Below are 18,888 nucleotides of genomic sequence, written 5' to 3'. Positions count from 1 at the left end.
AGAACCTGCTAGAGGACTTGGGGGTGCCTCCTCTGGTACGTGAGATGCCAGAGTCCTCATTTCTTCCTGACTCTGTTACTGAGTCTGTGTTTTTACATCGACAGCTTTTTTTTCCTATGCTTTTAATATCCTAATTGTTGGTTTGGTTGATTATGACATGCATTGTTGCATATGATTCGTGGGGCCGGAATTCGACCTGTTCAAACAAAGCTTTATGAATTGTGCTGGCTTGAATATTTCCATTATATTCTCTTTGTTTTTTTTTTTCTCTTTTATATGCTTTTTTCTGTGTTTGCAGCACATGGGTCGCGATGGACACTGGTTCGGACAGTGGTGATTCCCACTAGGCGTTGCTTATGAAGATAGAATCACAATGCATCAGTTGCGACGTATAGCTGCGATATTTATGCTACTTAGTCGGTAGCTAGTTGAATTGAAGCTGAATGAACTGTAAACCGAAGTTATTTCTTTTACAGATTTCATACATGTTATAAACCACAAAAAAAAATTCTGACTGGGCAGCTACTTGTCTTATCTATACTATCTTTCATATCAGTTTCACGATATACGGTCTAATATGGAAATTCCACCGCATCATCCCTGCGATCACTAATGAATGCAAAAACCCCTCTTCTCATGCATTATACAACCCCCACAGAGTACAAGAGGCACTGCCCCAAGCATGGCTCAGTACATTCCCTACAATCTAATCCTTCGTTTCTTCTCTATCGGTTGCTTATTAGGGAATACTTCGGTCAGACGACCATGAATATGCAAATTCCCGAGACTCAAATTGCCGCTGTTCTCCCACCAACTGGTGCATCCCCGACAGCCCAGCTCCAGATAAGCACTACTCGCCCCGTTCCAACGCCAGGACAAGGAGAGATTCTGGTTAAACTTGAATATTCCGGGGTATGCCATTCGGATGTGCACAGTGTACACGGAGAGACGCCTATGTTGACGGACATCGCGGGCCATGAAGGAATTGGGAAGGTTGTTCAGGGTAGGTACTTTTATCCGGATATATCCAAGATGCTTATTCTTATCCGTTCCTATTCGACAGTTGGTTCAGGACTTGATGAGATGAAGTGGATGGGGGAAAGGGTTGGAATAAGGTGAGAGAAGTTTCGATTGCATATTGGTGAAAGCGACTAACATGAGACAGATGGTTATACAGCTCTTGCTTAAGCTGCGAGATTTGTGCGGTAAACCAGACAGCATGTCCTTCTCAAAAAAATGCTGGTGCAGTAGGTCTCAGCCCTTGTCTGGGTACGGAGTACATGTGAACGTTATCTGACATGCCGCAGAATGTCCCGGGCACATTTCAACGCAAGTACAACCTCTAATATACTATCGGCATATGTAAGGCACTGACCAAGTGCAGAGTACATTGTCAGCCCCGCAATCCATGTAACGAAGATCCCTCCTGAACTCCCTTCGGATACAGCCGCGCCGCTTCTATGTGGTATGGACACTCTGTCTGACCTTAAGACCCAGTCATAATCCATCTATTGCTAAAATAATGCAGCTGGAATTGCCATGTACTCTTCCATAATGAAGACCAAAACCAAACCGGGTGACTGGCTCGTTCTGCCTGGGGCTGGGGGAGGTTTAGGGCATATGTACGACTTGTTCCGGTATCCCCGTTCTCACCCTAGATACTAACAAGAAACGCTCCAGGGGGATACAGATCGCAGTAAGGAAAGGACTGAAAGTGATCGCCATTGACAGGTGCACACCCCCTCCCAAATGGTTGTATACAAGCAGCTTCGGTTGGCTAACCGATTTGTCAATGCACAGCGGTGAAAATAAGAAGCAACTTTGCCTCTCGCTAGGTGCTAGTTGCTTCTTAGACTACAGGACGGACGATGTTGAAAGTGGAGTCAAGTCTTTGACATCCGGATTCGGTGTACATGCCGTGATATGCACCGCTCACGGGGAGATGGCGTACATGCAAAGTATGCGTCTGCTCCGCCGTCTGGGCGTATTGGTCTGTGTCGGGATTCCGAGTACACCATTTAGGCTACCTGCCACTCCATTCGACATGATCGTAAAGGGTAAGTAGGAACAATTTGTAAATATATTTGGATATGGTTAACATTGGTAGGGTTGACAATTGTGGGTAATTCCGCCGGGACTCCGGAAGAGATGAACGAGTTGATGAAAATGACTGTGACAAGAGGAGTCCAGGCACATATCGAATGCTTTGAATTGAGTCAAATAAATGAGGTTTTGCAGCGATTGGAACGGGGTGAAATTGATGGGCGGGCAGTGGTGAGGATCCCATAGTAGTAGTACTACTGCAGGTTACCACCTCGGTTTGAGAAATTGAAAACAAAATATGGCAAACACACAAACACACGCTCCGTTCTCACCCGTTATCTTCCATTGGCCCTTCCCTACTGACTGAACTATGAATCTATACAAACTCTCGGTTGACCGTCCGCAGTCCCCGTAGTGGAAGTGTGCCCGTAAGCCGCCCTCTGATTGGTCCCGCGCCACCCGCTCTCTCTATAGGCCCATGGCCGACACATGACCGCGTGAGAGGCTCTGACTTGCTCGTCCCTTTCCTCTGCTTTCCAAATGCTTCACTATTTCCAATTTCGACCGCGTCCATAAGAATAGCTGCTATGATCCTCCCCCACTTCGGGATGGATCGTCATCTCCTAAACCGTCCTGCACCGTATCTTATCGCCACCCATGTGTTGCCCTGATAGGACATCACGATGCGGTTCACTGGGGGAAATCCAAAGCTTTGGTTGAATGAGAGTTGCTGGACCCGGAGAAATAGCATCGAGGGGTCACGATGGTGGGGCTGAACGAGAGTGAGGTGCTCGTGCTCTCTAGAGCGTACGGTACCGTTTCATTGCAATTGGATTTGATTCAAAAGAAAGCGGCTCGTCCCCTCCTCTCTGCTTTTCTCTTCTTCCTTCTCATTCTTTCCCTCTAATCACAACATTTCCCTCTACCTTCTTCTTTCGAGTGTTTCTTTCCCATTGTACAATGGACCTTGTCAGCAGCAGTAGTCCTGTTGGCTTGCTGCTGAACAGTGTCGACCGGCAACATGTCTATATTGCAGGCACAGCCTTCCTGGTGTTCGCTCTCGTGGCAGCAGTTCTTCTGTTCTCCTTCCGGAAGCAGAAGATCGACTACAATAGCGGCATCTTCACCTATTTGAAGTTCATTTATGCTTCGTTTCTCAAGCCCCATGAAAAGGGTGACGGTCAGCAAGATGCATTGGAGAGCTTCTACAAAACGCAGGTACGAATTTAAAATTATGCCATCTTTTTACTTGCTATGTTCTCTTTTCGCTGACAGAATTGGGTTTCTAGGCGGGTGTTTACGATGCTACCAGGAAGCGTCTTCTCTGTGGTAGGGAGGACATGCTGGGTCTTGTTGCTGCTCAGTTAAAACACAAGGTGGAAAGCAAGGCCCTTCGGCATGGAGAGGCTGTGTGGGTTGATGTAAGATTCTTCCCATTTGATCTCTTGAAGAACGATACTAATTGTTTAGATGGGTGGTGGCACAGGGTGAGCATTGAAAATGGTCGAGCTTCGAGGTCCCCGATCTTAACCGAGACAATAGATACAACATTGAAGCCATGTCTTCCTTCCTCCCCGTCGACTCGTTCTTCTCGCATGTCTACCTGGTTGACCTTTCCCCTTCGCTCTGCGACGTCGCCCGCCAACGTTTCCAACGACTCGGATGGAAAAACGTCTCTGTTGTCTGTCAAGATGTGCGGACCTTCCGTCTTCCTGAGGTCGAAAACGTCGACCCTCGGACCAAGTTCAGCACAACTACTTCGGGTGCCGATGTGGCTACCATGAGTTACAGCTTGTCCATGATCCCAGGTAAGCACATTGGAGGTTCTCTCAATAAGTGTCTCAAAGGGAATACTAATCCGATTGACTGGTAGACTACTACAGTGTCGTTGATTCTTTGACATCTTTGATGAAGACCAGTGGAATTCTTGGTGTCTGCGATTTCTATGGTAAGTTAGACCATTTTATAGAGAACTGGGTAGAAACTAATTTGCTGCAATAGTCCAAAGCATTGTCGATGTCTCATCCCGCAACTACATTGGTGGCGCTTTCAACCGCCATGTCAATTGGCTTGGACGCCTGTTCTGGCGTGCCTGGTTCGATCTGGATCGCGTGTCGCTCGAGGCTGCTCGTCGTGACTACCTGGAATACCGCTTTGGAACTGTCATCTCGGCTAGTGAGCGGAACTACCTCCTTGGAGGCATTCCATACTATATCTTCATTGGATGTCAGAAGGATCTTGTCTCAAGTCCCGCCGGTAATGACGCTATTGAGAAGTTGGACGCGTCCTTCACTGAGTCGCCCTACTTGTCTCCCGCCAACCACCGACAGGAGATGGAGAAGGCAAATGAGCAGAGTGCCCGCGAGATCCGATCCAAGGCATACGAATCGGCCATCATCAACTTGGACTCAAACCTTCCGCTTCCGTCTGCATTCTACCAGAACCACCACTACCGGATCTTTTACAACGACTTGCTCCCTAAACATACACAATTCGGAAACGAATACATCTATGCTTTCAACTGGGAGGACCCTCGTGTAGACCATCGACTCCTGAACATTACCCGTGATGATGTGATCTTGGCTATCACCAGCGCCGGTGACAACATCCTGGACTACTTGCAGAACAGCCCGCGGAGAGTTCACGCTGTCGACTTGAACCCTAACCAAAACCACCTTCTGGAACTTAAAGTTGCCAGTTTCATTGCCCTAGGGCACCGTGATGTTTGGAAAATTTTCGGCGAGGGAAAACACCCCGAGTTCCGTCAACTCCTCATTTCTAAACTCAGCCCTCACCTTTCCAGCCAAGCTTTCCAGTACTGGCTGGATCATACCCACGTCTTCACATCTTCTTATGGCAAAGGACTCTACGAGACTGGTGGATCGCGTCATGCAATTAAGATGGTTCGCTACATCTTCAAGGTCTTTGGTCTTGAGAGCGAAGTGCGGAAACTATGTGAAGCCCAAACCCTGCCTGAGCAGCGCACCATCTGGCCTCGCATTCGTGGAGTTCTCATGAGTCGCCCACTTCACTGGGCTGTGGTAGGAACCGAATGGTTCGCATGGAAGGCTGCTGGTGTGCCCCGTAACCAGCGGAATATGATCATCGATGACTACTACAAGCGAAATGGCCTCAACCAGAACATGGAGCAGAGCAAGGATGTCAGTGGAAAATCAATTTGGGAATATGTCGTTGACACATTGGATCCGGTGGTCCAGGACACCATGATCAGCAACGACAATTACTTCTACTTCCTGTGTCTTCAGGGCCAATTCTCGAGAAAGTAAGTCAAATTGTGCCTATAGCCATTGGATCCTGGGAAACTAACAGGAAACAGATGCCATCCCGCCTACCTGTCTCCTAGAGCTCACGTGAAGCTTTCATCGCCAGGTGCTTTCGATGGCCTCCGTATCCACACTGACGAGATCAACGAAGTGATCAAGCGAATTACTCCTCGCAGTTTGACCATCGCTGTTGTCATGGATTCCATGGACTGGTTCGACACTGACGGTGTGGAAGCCTCTTCCCAAGCCCAGACCCTCAACTACGCCCTGAAGATGGGCGGTCGTATCCTCCTTCGTTCTGCCAGCATTGAGCCATGGTACATCAAGCAGTTCGAGGAGAACGGTTTCTCCGCTCGTCGTGTCGGAGCTAGATTCCCGGGCACCTGTATCGACCGGTAAATTAACACTTGGGAAAACATATCTTTGAATGTTTTTGCTAACAAAGAACAGTGTCAACATGTACGCATCGACCTGGATCTGCACCAAGACCAAGGAGGTCGAGAGACCCTCTACGGACCGAGCGATTTCTTCATTCTCGCTTGATGAGAAACGGTCGAGTGTTGATCACCTTGAGCTGTAATCTTCCATTCCTTCTATGATTATTCGATATGACTCTCGGGTTGATGATATGTTCTGCGTTATGCGTATATTTCATTATTTTGTTACAAGGCTGCGGGATGTTTGCTATTGGCATGGTGTAAATAAACTGGCGTTTGGGCCTTTCTTTGTTCATATACTTGGGCTTGATGATGAAAATGACTAGATTTGAATAAGAGAAAAACGAGAATAGATATGCATTTTCAAAAGAAAGAAACCCTTACTTATGCCAATGCATGGCATGCATGATGCGGCTAACTCTCTAACCCAACTTGGCTTTCTCAAACTACAATGTCGCACAAACATAGGCTGAAGCATTTACACAACGTAAATGGTCAAATAGAGACGAAGAGAAGAAATCAAAGACAAGATGATGTAATGAAATAGAATTGTATACACGTAATTAAAGCAAGTAGGCTCATGAAATTCAGATCCCGAACGGTCATCATCAATAAATAGAGATACATAGCGAAACTCCTCCCTTCTCACATGCTTCGGTTATGTCCATAAAGATCTAGGGGAGTCGTAACGAACATGGAGGGTCGAATTACTGGCAATTATGAAGAAAGAGAGCCTCCAGTGCAAAGACACGAAGCATCCATATCCGCATTATCAATCAAGATTCGGTAGAAGCTCCTTACGAGCGGCCGTACTTGGCCTTTCCGAACGAGAAAGGAACGTAGCGGTACTTGATCATGTGCTGGATTTGGCGGCGCACTTTGGAAAAGTTAGCCAACGAACAGTCGAAAATACAAATGGAATAGAAAACATACTCGTCAAAACGAAAAGAATGATCCAGTAAACCACCAGAACAGGCCAGAACACCGGAATGTCAAAAACCGAGAACCACGAGCACACGAAACCGATCACGATGGCCCGGGTAGCCCAGTGCCAGAACTTGAACTCGGGAAGACGGCGGATGAAGGGGCGGAACTCGTCATCCTGCTTGGTGGGGAGACCGGCGCCTTCGCCGTCTTCCAGACCTTCGTCTTGGGTGAGGGAGGGGTCGAACTTGGGTTGCAGAAAAAGGAGGAAGAGGTTAAGGAGGTAGATTCCGAGGGTGTAGGCAACTGAAACGAGAGGTTCTTGTTAGTCATCGATTGCGAAAGATGGAGGCGCTTGCGGTTTCAGGTTGGATAGATTGCCATACCAATGTACCATCCTTGGGCGAGAACGATCCTCAGAAAGAAGCAAAGGAGAAGGAAAGCGGTGCCAGCCCAGCGATAGGCAGTGAAGGGAGTCGAAGCGTCGAGATAGGTTTGGTATTGCTAGAGGATCATATCGTAATTAGCACCGGGCTTGGAAATATTGCGCCTCGTTTGGACCATCACAGCACCCGCGACATGGAAGAATTGACTATGAAATGCCACCATTCAACAGTAAACACTGCAACTCACCCTGGTCAGCTTCGAGGTCTGCGCCGTGACTGCCATGAACGGAGTCTGTTCGGGTTCGGGGACATCCATGGCTGCGAATTTAAGACGGAAAACAATCGTTGCTCTCAAGACTGCTGCTGTACACGGAGTAAAGGAACAACGACCAGAGTATCAATTGCAATGGAGAATAAGGTCAAATGCAGGCTGAAACACTGACCAACGGCGAGGGGCGGCGAGGCGAATGTAAGCAGGAAGCAGCGAAGGAAAAAAGTGTCCACTGTCGCGGCTTGTCGTTGGCTGTCACTCACACCAGCCACATCCAGGTACGGATGCTGCGCCTCATAACGCTTCTCCGTTTTCAGTTATCACATGACATTGAGTCACATGATTTTATAAAAGCTATGATGTAATGCAAAAATCACGTGATTGCGGCGGCTGCCGTCGGTCATTTGCGGGCCGCTGAACCGCCGCGGTTGTTGTATACCTCCGCTCCGCTCTAGAGTAACCCACATCACTCCCTCTCCTCACCTTCAATTGATTGACTCTGTTGCGAGGATTGGTACAAAGTCCTCTCATCCTCATCACTACATCATTATGTTTGCCCAACGCTGCTCAAGATTCTTCGCCGTCAGACCCGTCATGCCCTCGGCATCATTTCTTAACCGAGCGGGCAGGACATTCTCGACGACTGGTGCGAAGAGCTACGAGACCATTCTCACCGAGAACCCGAAGCCCCATGTTGGACTGGGTATGTACTCTATAGCCAATTGGATTGAACCAAAGATATGCTAACGCGGAAATCTAGTCACTTTGAACCGTCCCAAGGCCCTCAATGCCCTCTCCTCCACCCTTATTGCCGAACTCAACGATGCCCTGAACAAGTACGAAGCGGACAAGGATATCGGGGCCATCGTTATCACCGGTAGCGAGAAGGCCTTTGCTGGTATGTCCCTCTCTTTCCATCTCGTCCATCCAACCGAACAACCGCTAACATAACACCCCACAGCGGGCGCCGACATCAAAGAAATGGAACCCCTTACCTTTTCCTCTGCCTACGCCCAAAACTTCATCGCCCCCTGGTCTCACCTTGCCAACACAATCCGCAAACCCGTCATCGCCGCCGTCTCCGGCTACGCCCTCGGTGGAGGCTGCGAGCTTGCCCTCATGTGCGACATGCTGCATTGCACCTCCTCCGCTACCTTCGGACAACCTGAAATCAAGCTTGGTGTTATCCCCGGTGCCGGTGCGTCGCAGCGTCTCACTCGCGCCATTGGAAAGAGCAGGGCGATGGAGATTGTCCTGACGGGGAATAACTTCAGTGGCAAGGATGCTGGGGACTGGGGTCTTGCGTCGCAGGTCGTTGAGGGGGGCAAGGATCAGTTGCTGGAGAAATCGATTGCAACGGCGGCGAAGATCTCGAGTTACAGCCGTATTGCTGTGTTGGCGGGCAAGGAAGTTGTGAATAAGAGCCAAGAGTTGCCGCTGAAGGAGGGTGTTGAGTATGAGCGGAGATTGTTCCACAGTCTCTTCGGAACCCAGGACCAGAAGATTGGAATGAGGGCCTTCTCTGAGAAGAAGAAGCCTGAGTGGAGTCACGAGTAAAGATGTATATAACGGCATCTGGACTATGACCTAGTCCAGCAAGAACATCAAGTTAAGAAATGATTATCATTAGTGTCATTCGTCTATTGCATGCTTGGATATTAAAATTATATACAGGCAAATGAACTATTCACAAGAAAGATATTAAAAGTATGTATAAAAATGCCAATGCCAATGCTAATGCTTTTGTTCATGGTCATACAACATCACATCGCATCCCAAATGAAACGCATCACATCATTTCGTCGGATTCATCGAGTTCGGAGACTCAGCCTCCTTCTCCAACTGAGCCACATCCGTCCTTGCCGCCTTTTGAGTCTGATACTCATCGACAACCTGGCCCTGGATAGTCTCACCAAAGACATCGACCTGTGTATGCGCAAATTTGCGCGCATTGACCTTCCGCTCAAAGAGCATGTCGAGTTCCGCAAACGAGCGGCCCTTGGGTTCCGGGACGCGGAAGAATGTATATACGATGCAGCAGAAGCAAACGCCGCCCCAAAAGAAGCCGGCGTAATTGCCCCAGTCCCAGGCGCCCGGGTTGAGCATGTAGGGGGTTAGTACGCCGCAGACGATGGCGACGATGTTGAAGAGGGCGCGGCCCAGGACGACGGTTTTGATCTGCAGGCGGCGGGTGGAGAGTTCTGCCACTAGAGAATAGGTGACTGTTCCTACTGTTAGTTGGTAGAAAAGAGCCCAGGCAAGCATCATGGAGCCTGTGGCAAGGGATGCCTCGCTTCGGTGGGCTTCTGGGACAAGGCCTAGGAATCCCATGATGAAGAGCATGGCGCAGAGACCGCAAAGGCCGTATAGGTATAGGGAGCGTCGGCCAATTCCCATAGTCATGAGGAGCCAGGAACCGAACACGCCCACCATGTTGATTCCGTATTGTCCCATAGCAAATGCATACGCGTTGGACGTAGCCAATCCCGCCTGTTCCAGGAAGTAAGTCGAATAATTGGAGAATGAATTCCCACTCAGGTTCTGGATGGCCCAGACCATGCAGACGATTTCCGTCCGGCGCAGGTCCGTTCCCCTGAAGCAATCCAAATAACTGGCTCCCTTTGTGATTTTCTCTTCCAGCGCGGTCGTGTGGACCATCATGGCCACGGTTTCCTCGGCGTTAAAGTCAGAATCTTTTTTGAGGCTGGTCAAACGTCGCAGCGAGTGCTTAGCATCATCGGTCCTATGTTTCCTAACAAGCCACCATGGTGACTCGGGGGCGAAGAAGATCACTATTATCAGTGGAACCGGCCACATCCACTGCAACCCGTACGGTATCCGGTATGCCCATTGATCATTCCGAGGTAACATCGACGTGATCACGCCGATGCCAATCAATTGTCCGAGACCCCAGCAGAAATTTACGTAGGTTGTCAGATACCCTCGAAGGGCGACAGGGCAGACTTCGGATGCGTAGGTGACGGTGAGGGTCTGAAAGACACCCCATGGGATGCCGCAGAGGATTTCACCGGCGAGCAGGGCTTGGACGTTGGGGGCTGTGAAAAAGATGGCGGTCCACGCGCAGACCAAAAGCAGACAAGCTATAAGGGTATATCGATATCCGAAGCGTTCCGAAGCCCATCCATTGATAAAGAGACCGATGATTTCTCCGGCGTAGGCACCATTGCTAAGACCCGATTGCCACTAGAAGAGAAAAATCTTTTCATCAGTTGTTTCCCACTAATGCGATAAGGGATAGGGAAGAAAAGAAGGGAAAAGACTTACCTGAGCTGGTACTTGGTATGAGCCATCTGTCATCTGCTCACCGTATTTGTGATTGAAGGCCGGAAACGCGTAGAAATTGTTCACGAGACTGATATCGTAGCCCTCCATTGCTATACACGTAGAGATAAGCACACTCCAAGCCACGGCCTTGGGATAGGTTTTGATGCCTTGTAACAATGTCATCTTCTGTTCCTTATCAGTGGCCGCCTTGGCATCTTGAACCATCCTGCTCATAGACGACGTGGAATTGCGGTGGTCCGGAGTCGGAGGCGACGAGACCGGCTCCTCTGCGGACGCAATTGCGTCCTGTGCCTTTGGGGGAGCCATGCTGCAAAAAGCAAAGCAATTGCCAGGCACAGAACGGGGAACGGCGGCGGAGGAAAATCAGGGGGAGGTTGACCGGGAGAGGGAAACAGGACCGGACGGGGAGCCAATGTGGACGGAAGAACTGGAACTGGCCTCGCTTGGAATTTATGATAGCCCGCCGAAGCCTGTGGAGCTCCCCACTATGGATACTACTGCGGTCAGTAGTGCCGGCGTTGCATTGCTTTCTTTTCTCTCGAGAATTCATGCGATCAGAGGAGAGAAAGAGGAACAGAGGATAAGAGAGAATGGAAGAAAATCAACGGTGGTCGAGCATAGCGCAGAGTTTTTGTTGGCCGTGAAAAACCGCAGCCAAGCCGTTAGTGTGGGCAATGACAGCGGTCGGAATGGATCAAAGTATCTTTTGATTGGTATTTCAAGATCTAGGAGATTAAAGATCTCTTTCTGGATTGAGATATAGAGCACATGTCACTGGTAGAGCACGTGGGTGCTGCAAGGGCGCTGTCAACTATGCCGGTCAGCTGACTATATACAGTTTGACTGATGCATGTCAACATCAAGATTACAGGTGAGTCTACATTGCCTATAATGCACAGCTTATCTGAAACATGTTTATCTTTTGCTTCAAGGATCGCAGCTCGCATAGTGAAGGACGATCGCATTGACGCGACACCATGACAGTCAATCTCGAGTGACTGCCACCATATTCCATCAATTGCGGATTGTTGCATATCATTTCCCAGTTTCCAGCTAAACCATCCAGTCATGCCTCGTGTACCGTACCAAGGTACACTGTCAAAGGAACACGACCGTAGTAGAATCATGAATTTTATGCTCTACATTATTCATTTCTCATCGACAATGGAACAAGACTGGACTCCTAGATTTGAGCTCGAAGGTGCTACCGTTCGTAGAAACGAGATGAAATTCAAAAAGCCGCTGTATGAGGACGGCGTAGGCTCTGCTATTTATCTTGCCTCCATCCGAGGAAAAGAATTTGTGCTGAGCCTTGTAAAATACTCCATATCTCTTTACGCTATTACTGATTATTACCTGAATACGGCATATACTTATACAAATGATAGGATGGCCTACCATGCAAGAAAGAGTTCAAGGCCTTCAAGAGACCTAAAGCCCGGGGTCTTTGCGAAAAGGGTTATATCCCACAATGTCATGGAATGATTCCGAACCTCGATCTAGATCTCCCGGGCCACTCCCTGAAAACTTGGAAGGTACTAATAGATTCTGTTTATTTATAGTTGGGTATATCCCTGGCGCAAAGCAGGCGAATTAATGGGTATATTCCAGGGACTCTGGGAACATGTCCTCGAGATTCTGACGATGATCCATGAAGTGGGTGACTTTGTTATGGCGGCAAGAACAAGTCTATGTATTTGAAATTGAGAAGAGAGTGCTTTGGATGGATTTATCATCAGCAGTGACTTTTGACGAGAGTGTAAACTGAGTCTACAGCAGCAGCAACAGGCGTGTATGAAGCGGAAGATAGAGCAATTTGGTAGGATCGGGAATCATCTGGTATATTCTATCTTTGAAGTCCGGCAGGATAGCACTAACAATGGAACAGGAACAGATACAAGCAGAAAACCAGTGAATGGTTACAGTTTCTAATGTTTTTGATATTGCTGACTACCATGTTGATCACCCGTTCAATCCATAAATATACTTACGCCAATCCCTTTCTGCAGTTGCAAATTCCTATACTCTCTGCCGAGACCTGTTTGAGAGCCATTCCTGTTGGTTTTTGTTCTGCTTTTGGTTGATAAGGCAACATTCTTCGTAAACGAGTTTGATATGTCTCTAAACTTCACCATTGGCCAGTGATGATATCATAGGTGGAGAGACGACGAGCCACCGCAAAACTCCTGAATGCAACTCGGACTTCAGCGCAAGAGCTCGACATAATCAAACCAATATCCACAGTTCTGCTGCCGCGTTGAAGCAACTTTTTATCCCACATAATATTCATAAATAAAGACAATATGCCGTGTGAGTACCACTCCTAAAACCCCGCCACTCCCTACACAGCTAACCCGATCCCCATCAACAGCTGGATTCTTCGGAGGCCTTGGTGATGCCTTGGACAAAACCGTGAGCGGAGTGGGCAGCACCGTGGGCAGCACCGTGTCTGGCGTGGGAAAGACAGTTGGTGGAGCGACTCAAGGCTTGGGACAAACAGTAAGCGGTGCGTCGGAGGGACTGGGGAATACGGCCAAGGGAGTGAGCAAGTCGACTGGGAGTGCTTTTGGGAGTATTGGGAAAAAGGATGACAAGGGTTCTTTCTCGAAAAATTAATTGCGCTTTGACTTTCCGCGTTGGTTGGCCTTGGGAATAGCTGTTAGCTTGAAGTTGGGAGATGGTCTTCTATAATGTCTCGGAATCTAAATGAATCAGGATGATACTCGGAATTCCCATTCGACGGAGATTTCCGTTGGTTCCGCTGTCTATGAATTAGACATCTTGTACAAGTAGTGCTCATACATAGCAAAGTACTCTTACTTCGTAATCTGGATATCGTCATTTTGATTGACCAGGTGCTTACCATGCGGAAGACGCTAGAATGGCTGGGTGGACCTGCCCTGGCCGTTTCCGTGGTTATTCCGTTAGGGCAAGTGATAGAGTGGAATCGGTTTCCTGATCCGTTGCAGGCCGAAGATACAGGTCCACATTGATCCTGATACACCACCCTTAGGAATACTTCCACATCCTCCGTACGTACAATCAACCCAGCAGTACTCCGTACAGTGTACTGTATTGGGGACTGATGGTCCTTCCCAGTAAAGAAGTTGGATCCGGCCAGAATCTACATACCCAAAACAGTTAAGTGTGTCTACCTGAACGAAGGAATGAAAATACCAGAAAAAGTTAAAGATACGCCACGTTTCGGTGAATTTTCGCCGTAATTTTGAAAAAGAGCAAAGTGGGGCATCAGGAACCAATGGCCGGCCCGGTCTTTGTGACTAAGTCGAGTGTGTCACGCCAGTGAAGTGGAGTCTGACATTTGATGGTTGTTTATTGGTCAAAACCGTACGGTCAATCCCATTTTAAGCAGTGCGGGGAAAAGTTTTTTTCTCTTCCTTTATCCTGCAAGTACACCTACCGATACACCAAGTGTATACATCAGAGGTACTTGTTGAGTATCCCTGCATAGTCTAGACAGCCAACAGTATCCTTACATTAATAATAATAGACAATATGCGGGGAAGGAGCAAGGCGGAAGAGGAGAGAGTATTAGCAAGCTTGATGAGTCTGGATCTGGTTGGCAGATTCCATAGTGCTAAGAACAAGCTATACTGGGTCCGATGGATCTCGCCGTGTCGCAGCATCCAAGGCTAAGAGACCTGTCCAACTCGTATATATAGACGCCCCGCCCGGTCTGTTTCGTTTTCTCTCTCTTTCTCTTTTCTTTCTGACTTCATCTGTTATTGTCCCCCTCACTACTATCCCCGCATATCTGTCACCATGGGCAAAGACGACGAACCCAGTAGGCTCCTCATTGCTCTACTCTTATAGTAAATCATGGCTAACTCATTCTCTCCAGGAACTTACCGCTACAATGAGACTCCCGTCTACACCACGTCCACCGGCTGTCCGGTCATGGACCCCCAGGCTGCCCAGCGCGTTGGCCGTAACGGACCTCTCCTCCTTCAGGACTTCCACTTGATCGACCTGCTCGCCCATTTTGACCGTGAAAGAATCCCCGAACGTGTTGTGCATGCCAAGGGTGCTGGCGCCTATGGTGAATTCGAGGTTACGGACGACATTAGCGACATCGTATGATACCCACCTGTCCCCCTGTGATAAATAAAAGGACTCGATACTGACGTCGCGGATTAGACTGTCGTCGACATGCTCAAAGGAGTGGGTAAGAAGACCAAGATGTTCACGCGGTTCTCGACTGTTGGTGGCGAGAAGGGTTCCCCAGACAGTGCCCGGGATCCTCGTGGGTTTGCCATGAAGTTTTACACAGAGGAGGGTAACTGGGACTGGGTTTTCAACAACACTCCCGTCTTCTTCCTGCGCGATCCCGCCAAGTTCCCCATCTTCATCCACACCCAGAAGCGCAACCCGCAAACCAACCTTAAAGATGCCACCATGTTCTGGGACTACCTCTCGACGCACCAAGAGGCCGTCCACCAAGTGATGCACCTCTTCAGTGACCGTGGTACCCCCTACTCTTACCGCCACATGAACGGCTACTCAGGCCACACTTACAAGTGGACCAAGCCCGACGGCACCTTCAACTACGTCCAGATTCACTGCAAGACAGACCAGGGCAACAAGACCTTCACCGACGAGGAAGCCGGCAACCTCGCCGCTGGAAACCCCGACTGGCACACCCAGGACCTCTTCGACGCCATCCAGCGCGGCGAGAACCCCTCCTGGACGTGCTACGTCCAAGTCCTCTCCCCCGAACAGGCCGAGAAGTTCCGCTGGAACATCTTCGACCTCACCAAGGTCTGGCCGCAGTCCGAAGTGCCCCTCCGCCGCTTCGGAAAGTTCACCCTCAACCGTAACCCCCAGAACTACTTCGCAGAGGTCGAGCAGGCCGCCTTCTCGCCTTCCCACATGGTCCCCGGTGTCGAGCCTTCCGCAGACCCCGTCCTCCAGTCCCGTCTCTTCTCCTATCCTGATACCCACCGCCACCGTCTCGGCGGTAACAACGAGCAGATCCCCGTTAACTGCCCACTCAAGTCCTTCAGTCCCTGGCACCGCGACGGCTACATGAACGTCCAAGGCAACTACGGCGCCAACCCGAATTACCCCTCTACCTTCCGTCCTCTGCAGTACAAGCCCGTCAAGGCCTCCCAAGAACACGAGAAGTGGGTTGGTGCTGTCGTTACAGAGCAGCTTCCTGTTACTGAGGAGGACTACGTCCAGGCCAATGGTCTCTGGCAGGTCCTTGGCCGCCAGCCCGGTCAGCAGGATAACTTCGTCAAAAACGTCTCTGGTCATTTGTGTAACGCTCATCCGCGCGTGCGTAAGCAGACGTACGAGATGTTCAGCCGTGTTAACTTGGACCTTGGTGCTCGGATTGAAAAAGCTACTGAGGCTAAGACTGCCGATACCAAGTCTGCTCGTCTGTAGTGTATTCAAAAATCTGCCTATTGTTCGTGTTTAATTTTCTGTACTTGATTCCCTTTACTTTTCTATCATGTTTTGACCTGATTTGTATGTGGTCTAGAACATAATATTACGACTGAATGAAAGAACCTTATCCAAGAAGTATTATATATTCATTTCAACCTGAAGTAAACAAACCATTGTATAGTTGATCAACGCTTGACACCAAAGTATGAATAACACTCTTGACCGAAATGAATATCCACATTATTAAATCGAAGAGACCAAAGCAAGCGTTACACCAAAATCAATCAAGAAAGAAAAACACCTGTCACGTTAGATTTGCGCCAGCTTGACCATGTTGCGAGACGAAAAAAAAGTACTGGCCAGTCGTGGAAATTCGTTTCAATAATAATGCAAAATGCAATGCAATTAACAACCAAAAAAAAAAAAAAAAAGAGAGAAAAGCGAGACTGCCGGAGTCTAACGGCTTCTATCGTTCACTTTCATTCTAGTAAAATGGAGTGGGGGCAGGCGTAATAAGATCGTTGTTCGTGATAGTCGTTGAACCGTCCCAGCAACCGTAGATATATCCTGGGGTTTCGCATGAGGTAGTTGTGGGAGCGGCAGTAGCAGGAAGGGTCGTTCTTGTCAAAGCGGGTTCTGCAGTAGTCGTAAGGTCGCGGCACCCGAACCAGCCAGGAGTCTCGCAAGTGGTGGTAGATGTCGCAGGCTCGGTTGTGGTAGTAGGGTCTTTGCAGCCAAACCAACCCGGCGTCTTGCAGGTCGTAGTCGTCGCTGTGGTGGAAGTCGTGGTAGCGGTGTCGGTTGTGCTCTCGTCGAGACATCCCCACCACCCAGGGGTTTTGCAAGTTGATGTCCTTGTCGCACTTGTCGAGCTGGTTGAAGTGGCAGTCGAAGTCGTTGTGATTTCAGAGCCATTGCTTCGGAAGAATTTCCAAAGTTCACAATCATAGCATTCTTCCTCGGCTACACATGGAGGAACCTCGTCATAGACATCAAGGACATCCGTAATCACGGACTCAATACGGTGAGTCCCAATTGCCACACGCCAGCCCTTATCCTTGACCGTGTCATAAGTACACATTTGGCCGGTGTGACAGGCTGTCTCCAGGGCATAACCACCCCATGTGCACGTTGCACCAACACCGTTGCACGTCCCTGTGTAAATCGGGTCTGCAGTGTGGCCGAAATGATAAGACGCAGTATACTGCCGTCTCTGCGGGAATCGTGCATCATGGCCAGGCGGGAAGGGAAGACCCAATCTGGACGCTGGCAGAGCGTCAGGAATAGCTTCGAAGCTGACGACAGGAAGCCCAAATGTCAAGCCCAAAAGGCTGGACATTGCACCACCCAGCGAATGGCCTGTTAGCCAGACATTAGCGTCCGGGTATAGTTCCGTCACGTTCGAGTAGAGGTCCATAGAAGCTCGATAATATCGGTTTTCGTCATTCATAGCTTCGATAATGCAAGTTAAGTTGCCTGTGTACGTCGACTTCATACAGTCACAACTTTGCCTCCAAAGATAGGAGCCCCCTTGACCGCAGCAACAGCTAAAGAAGAGATTATCGTTGACCTTGTCATTTGTCGTCGTACCGGCTCCATCGAAAAGGGCAGGGGATGTCCCCTTCAGGGAGATTACCACTGTGCTGTTTGTCTTGTCCGTGTATATATGACCCCTTAATCCATCACTGTTCCATCCAAAGCTTTCGGAGTAGTTAAACCGGCCGTTGATGTTATGCCATTTTCCTGTACCCGGCTCCTCGATGTAGTCGTTGGCCGTCATCTGTGCGAATGTCAAGACGCTTTCTTTATCTTTCACATTAGGACCATCCACTGTATCCATGACCCATTCTGATGGTGACAAAGCAACCACCTCTCCGGTAGATCTCGCAGCCTGTAGATACCCTTCGATAACCGAGACTCGCCGGTCCGCGAGTCGTTGGATGGTAACCGGGTTGGACGAGGCGACCAGGGGGGTATCAAGCGCCGCAGGTTTTATTTCCTGACCATCTTCGGAAACGCTCAAGAGGCGCATGTGAGCTTCAATATCGAGTCTCTGATGGAGATCGGGATGCTCATGCGTTCCTCGATGAAATATATGACGAAGCGACTAATGTAGAGACCCATTGTCAGCAGCAGACTAAAATGCGATCACAAGAATTGTAATTACAAACTCATGAGTCTCCGGAGGCGAGGGAGAACCGGCTAGAGGTATCTGCGGAGGCAATATGGGGGAGTCTCGAGACGGGGAACCGAAGTATGAAGGCACATTAGCAGAAACTACGCTTGGTAGCAACTGAATCGACAATAGGAGCCCTAGAGCACCCTTTCCAAATAAAGAGCGTTTCTTTGAGCGTCTGCGACCGTCTTCCATAGCGATGTACCGATGATAAAAGCGAAGTTGGGGATGACTGGCTTGATAGATCCCGTCCTGTCCAGCGCTGATATGGCGGTTATCACAAGGCGGTGACGCAGTGCGGAGAGATGCCACACGTGATACGGGAGCTTGACACGTGATCTTAGAACGGAATTGTCATGTGAATAAGCCCGACATTCTTCTATCTTGATTAGAATCATTTTAATCAGAATCACGTTTGCTAGTCAGTTTATATGCACACCTACAAGATGTTTCTGAGCTTGTTAAGCAACAACAGTGTGCTGAACACAGTTAAGGACTTATCTATACGAAACCGAGTGGCACGTGTACACTATTCCTAAATAGGAAATCTACCTCATGAGCAGCAACTCCCCGCTCTTTGAGCACAGAGTACCATCGTCACCAACGAGGACCAACCGGTCTTATCCATTCTGCCTTGGATTTCCAGGCT

The 18,888-nt window shown here is 49.1% G+C and overlaps 9 protein-coding genes across 9 annotated transcripts; 6 read left to right on the top strand and 3 right to left on the bottom strand.

The window, feature by feature from the left end:
• Positions 1-765: 765 nt before the first annotated feature.
• On the top strand, positions 766-2,289 carry ACHE_40608A (zinc-dependent alcohol dehydrogenase; the record flags this gene model as incomplete). Its single annotated transcript, XM_043278825.1, has 9 exons — positions 766-1,003; positions 1,064-1,115; positions 1,166-1,247; positions 1,308-1,329; positions 1,385-1,465; positions 1,529-1,622; positions 1,681-1,731; positions 1,801-2,057; positions 2,108-2,289. 9 exons carry the CDS (start codon positions 766-768, stop codon positions 2,287-2,289), a joined length of 1,059 nt encoding a protein of 352 aa, XP_043136566.1.
• Positions 2,290-3,003: 714 nt separating this feature from the next.
• Positions 3,004-5,907, top strand: ACHE_40607A (class I SAM-dependent methyltransferase; the record flags this gene model as incomplete). Its single annotated transcript, XM_043278824.1, has 8 exons — positions 3,004-3,261; positions 3,333-3,464; positions 3,514-3,530; positions 3,586-3,851; positions 3,917-3,991; positions 4,045-5,326; positions 5,381-5,722; positions 5,778-5,907. The coding sequence occupies 8 exons, from the start codon at positions 3,004-3,006 to the stop codon at positions 5,905-5,907; spliced, it is 2,502 nt and encodes an 833-aa protein (XP_043136565.1).
• Positions 5,908-6,561: 654 nt separating this feature from the next.
• On the bottom strand, positions 6,562-7,390 carry ACHE_40606S (Rer1 family protein; the record flags this gene model as incomplete). Its single annotated transcript, XM_043278823.1, has 4 exons — positions 6,562-6,641; positions 6,698-6,994; positions 7,075-7,192; positions 7,322-7,390. 4 exons carry the CDS (start codon positions 7,388-7,390, stop codon positions 6,562-6,564), a joined length of 564 nt encoding a protein of 187 aa, XP_043136564.1.
• Positions 7,391-7,894: 504 nt separating this feature from the next.
• On the top strand, positions 7,895-8,902 carry echA (enoyl-CoA hydratase echA; the record flags this gene model as incomplete). Its single annotated transcript, XM_043278822.1, has 3 exons — positions 7,895-8,048; positions 8,106-8,243; positions 8,307-8,902. 3 exons carry the CDS (start codon positions 7,895-7,897, stop codon positions 8,900-8,902), a joined length of 888 nt encoding a protein of 295 aa, XP_043136563.1.
• Positions 8,903-9,139: 237 nt separating this feature from the next.
• On the bottom strand, positions 9,140-10,957 carry ACHE_40604S (putative MFS alpha-glucoside transporter; the record flags this gene model as incomplete). The annotated part of the gene is made up of 2 exons (XM_043278821.1): positions 9,140-10,549; positions 10,631-10,957. The coding sequence occupies 2 exons, from the start codon at positions 10,955-10,957 to the stop codon at positions 9,140-9,142; spliced, it is 1,737 nt and encodes a 578-aa protein (XP_043136562.1).
• Positions 10,958-11,815: 858 nt separating this feature from the next.
• ACHE_40603A (uncharacterized protein) lies at positions 11,816-12,136 on the top strand (the record flags this gene model as incomplete). The annotated part of the gene is made up of 1 exon (XM_043278820.1): positions 11,816-12,136. One exon carries the CDS (start codon positions 11,816-11,818, stop codon positions 12,134-12,136), a length of 321 nt encoding a protein of 106 aa, XP_043136561.1.
• An 818-nt stretch (positions 12,137-12,954) lies between these two features.
• Positions 12,955-13,267, top strand: ACHE_40602A (uncharacterized protein; the record flags this gene model as incomplete). The annotated part of the gene is made up of 2 exons (XM_043278818.1): positions 12,955-12,961; positions 13,023-13,267. The coding sequence occupies 2 exons, from the start codon at positions 12,955-12,957 to the stop codon at positions 13,265-13,267; spliced, it is 252 nt and encodes an 83-aa protein (XP_043136560.1).
• A 1,167-nt stretch (positions 13,268-14,434) lies between these two features.
• On the top strand, positions 14,435-16,060 carry fgaCat (catalase easC; the record flags this gene model as incomplete). The annotated part of the gene is made up of 3 exons (XM_043278817.1): positions 14,435-14,456; positions 14,514-14,746; positions 14,810-16,060. 3 exons carry the CDS (start codon positions 14,435-14,437, stop codon positions 16,058-16,060), a joined length of 1,506 nt encoding a protein of 501 aa, XP_043136559.1.
• Positions 16,061-16,547: 487 nt separating this feature from the next.
• On the bottom strand, positions 16,548-18,434 carry atg15 (triglyceride lipase ATG15; the record flags this gene model as incomplete). The annotated part of the gene is made up of 2 exons (XM_043278816.1): positions 16,548-18,170; positions 18,231-18,434. The coding sequence occupies 2 exons, from the start codon at positions 18,432-18,434 to the stop codon at positions 16,548-16,550; spliced, it is 1,827 nt and encodes a 608-aa protein (XP_043136558.1).
• Between the last annotated feature and the right edge of the window lie 454 nt (positions 18,435-18,888).

This window comes from Aspergillus chevalieri, chromosome 4, assembly GCF_016861735.1.
Source record: "Aspergillus chevalieri M1 DNA, chromosome 4, nearly complete sequence".
Classification (NCBI taxonomy): domain Eukaryota; kingdom Fungi; phylum Ascomycota; class Eurotiomycetes; order Eurotiales; family Aspergillaceae; genus Aspergillus; species Aspergillus chevalieri.
The sequence above is the reverse complement of the archived record's forward strand: the minus strand, read 5'-3'. Positions and strand labels throughout refer to the sequence as shown.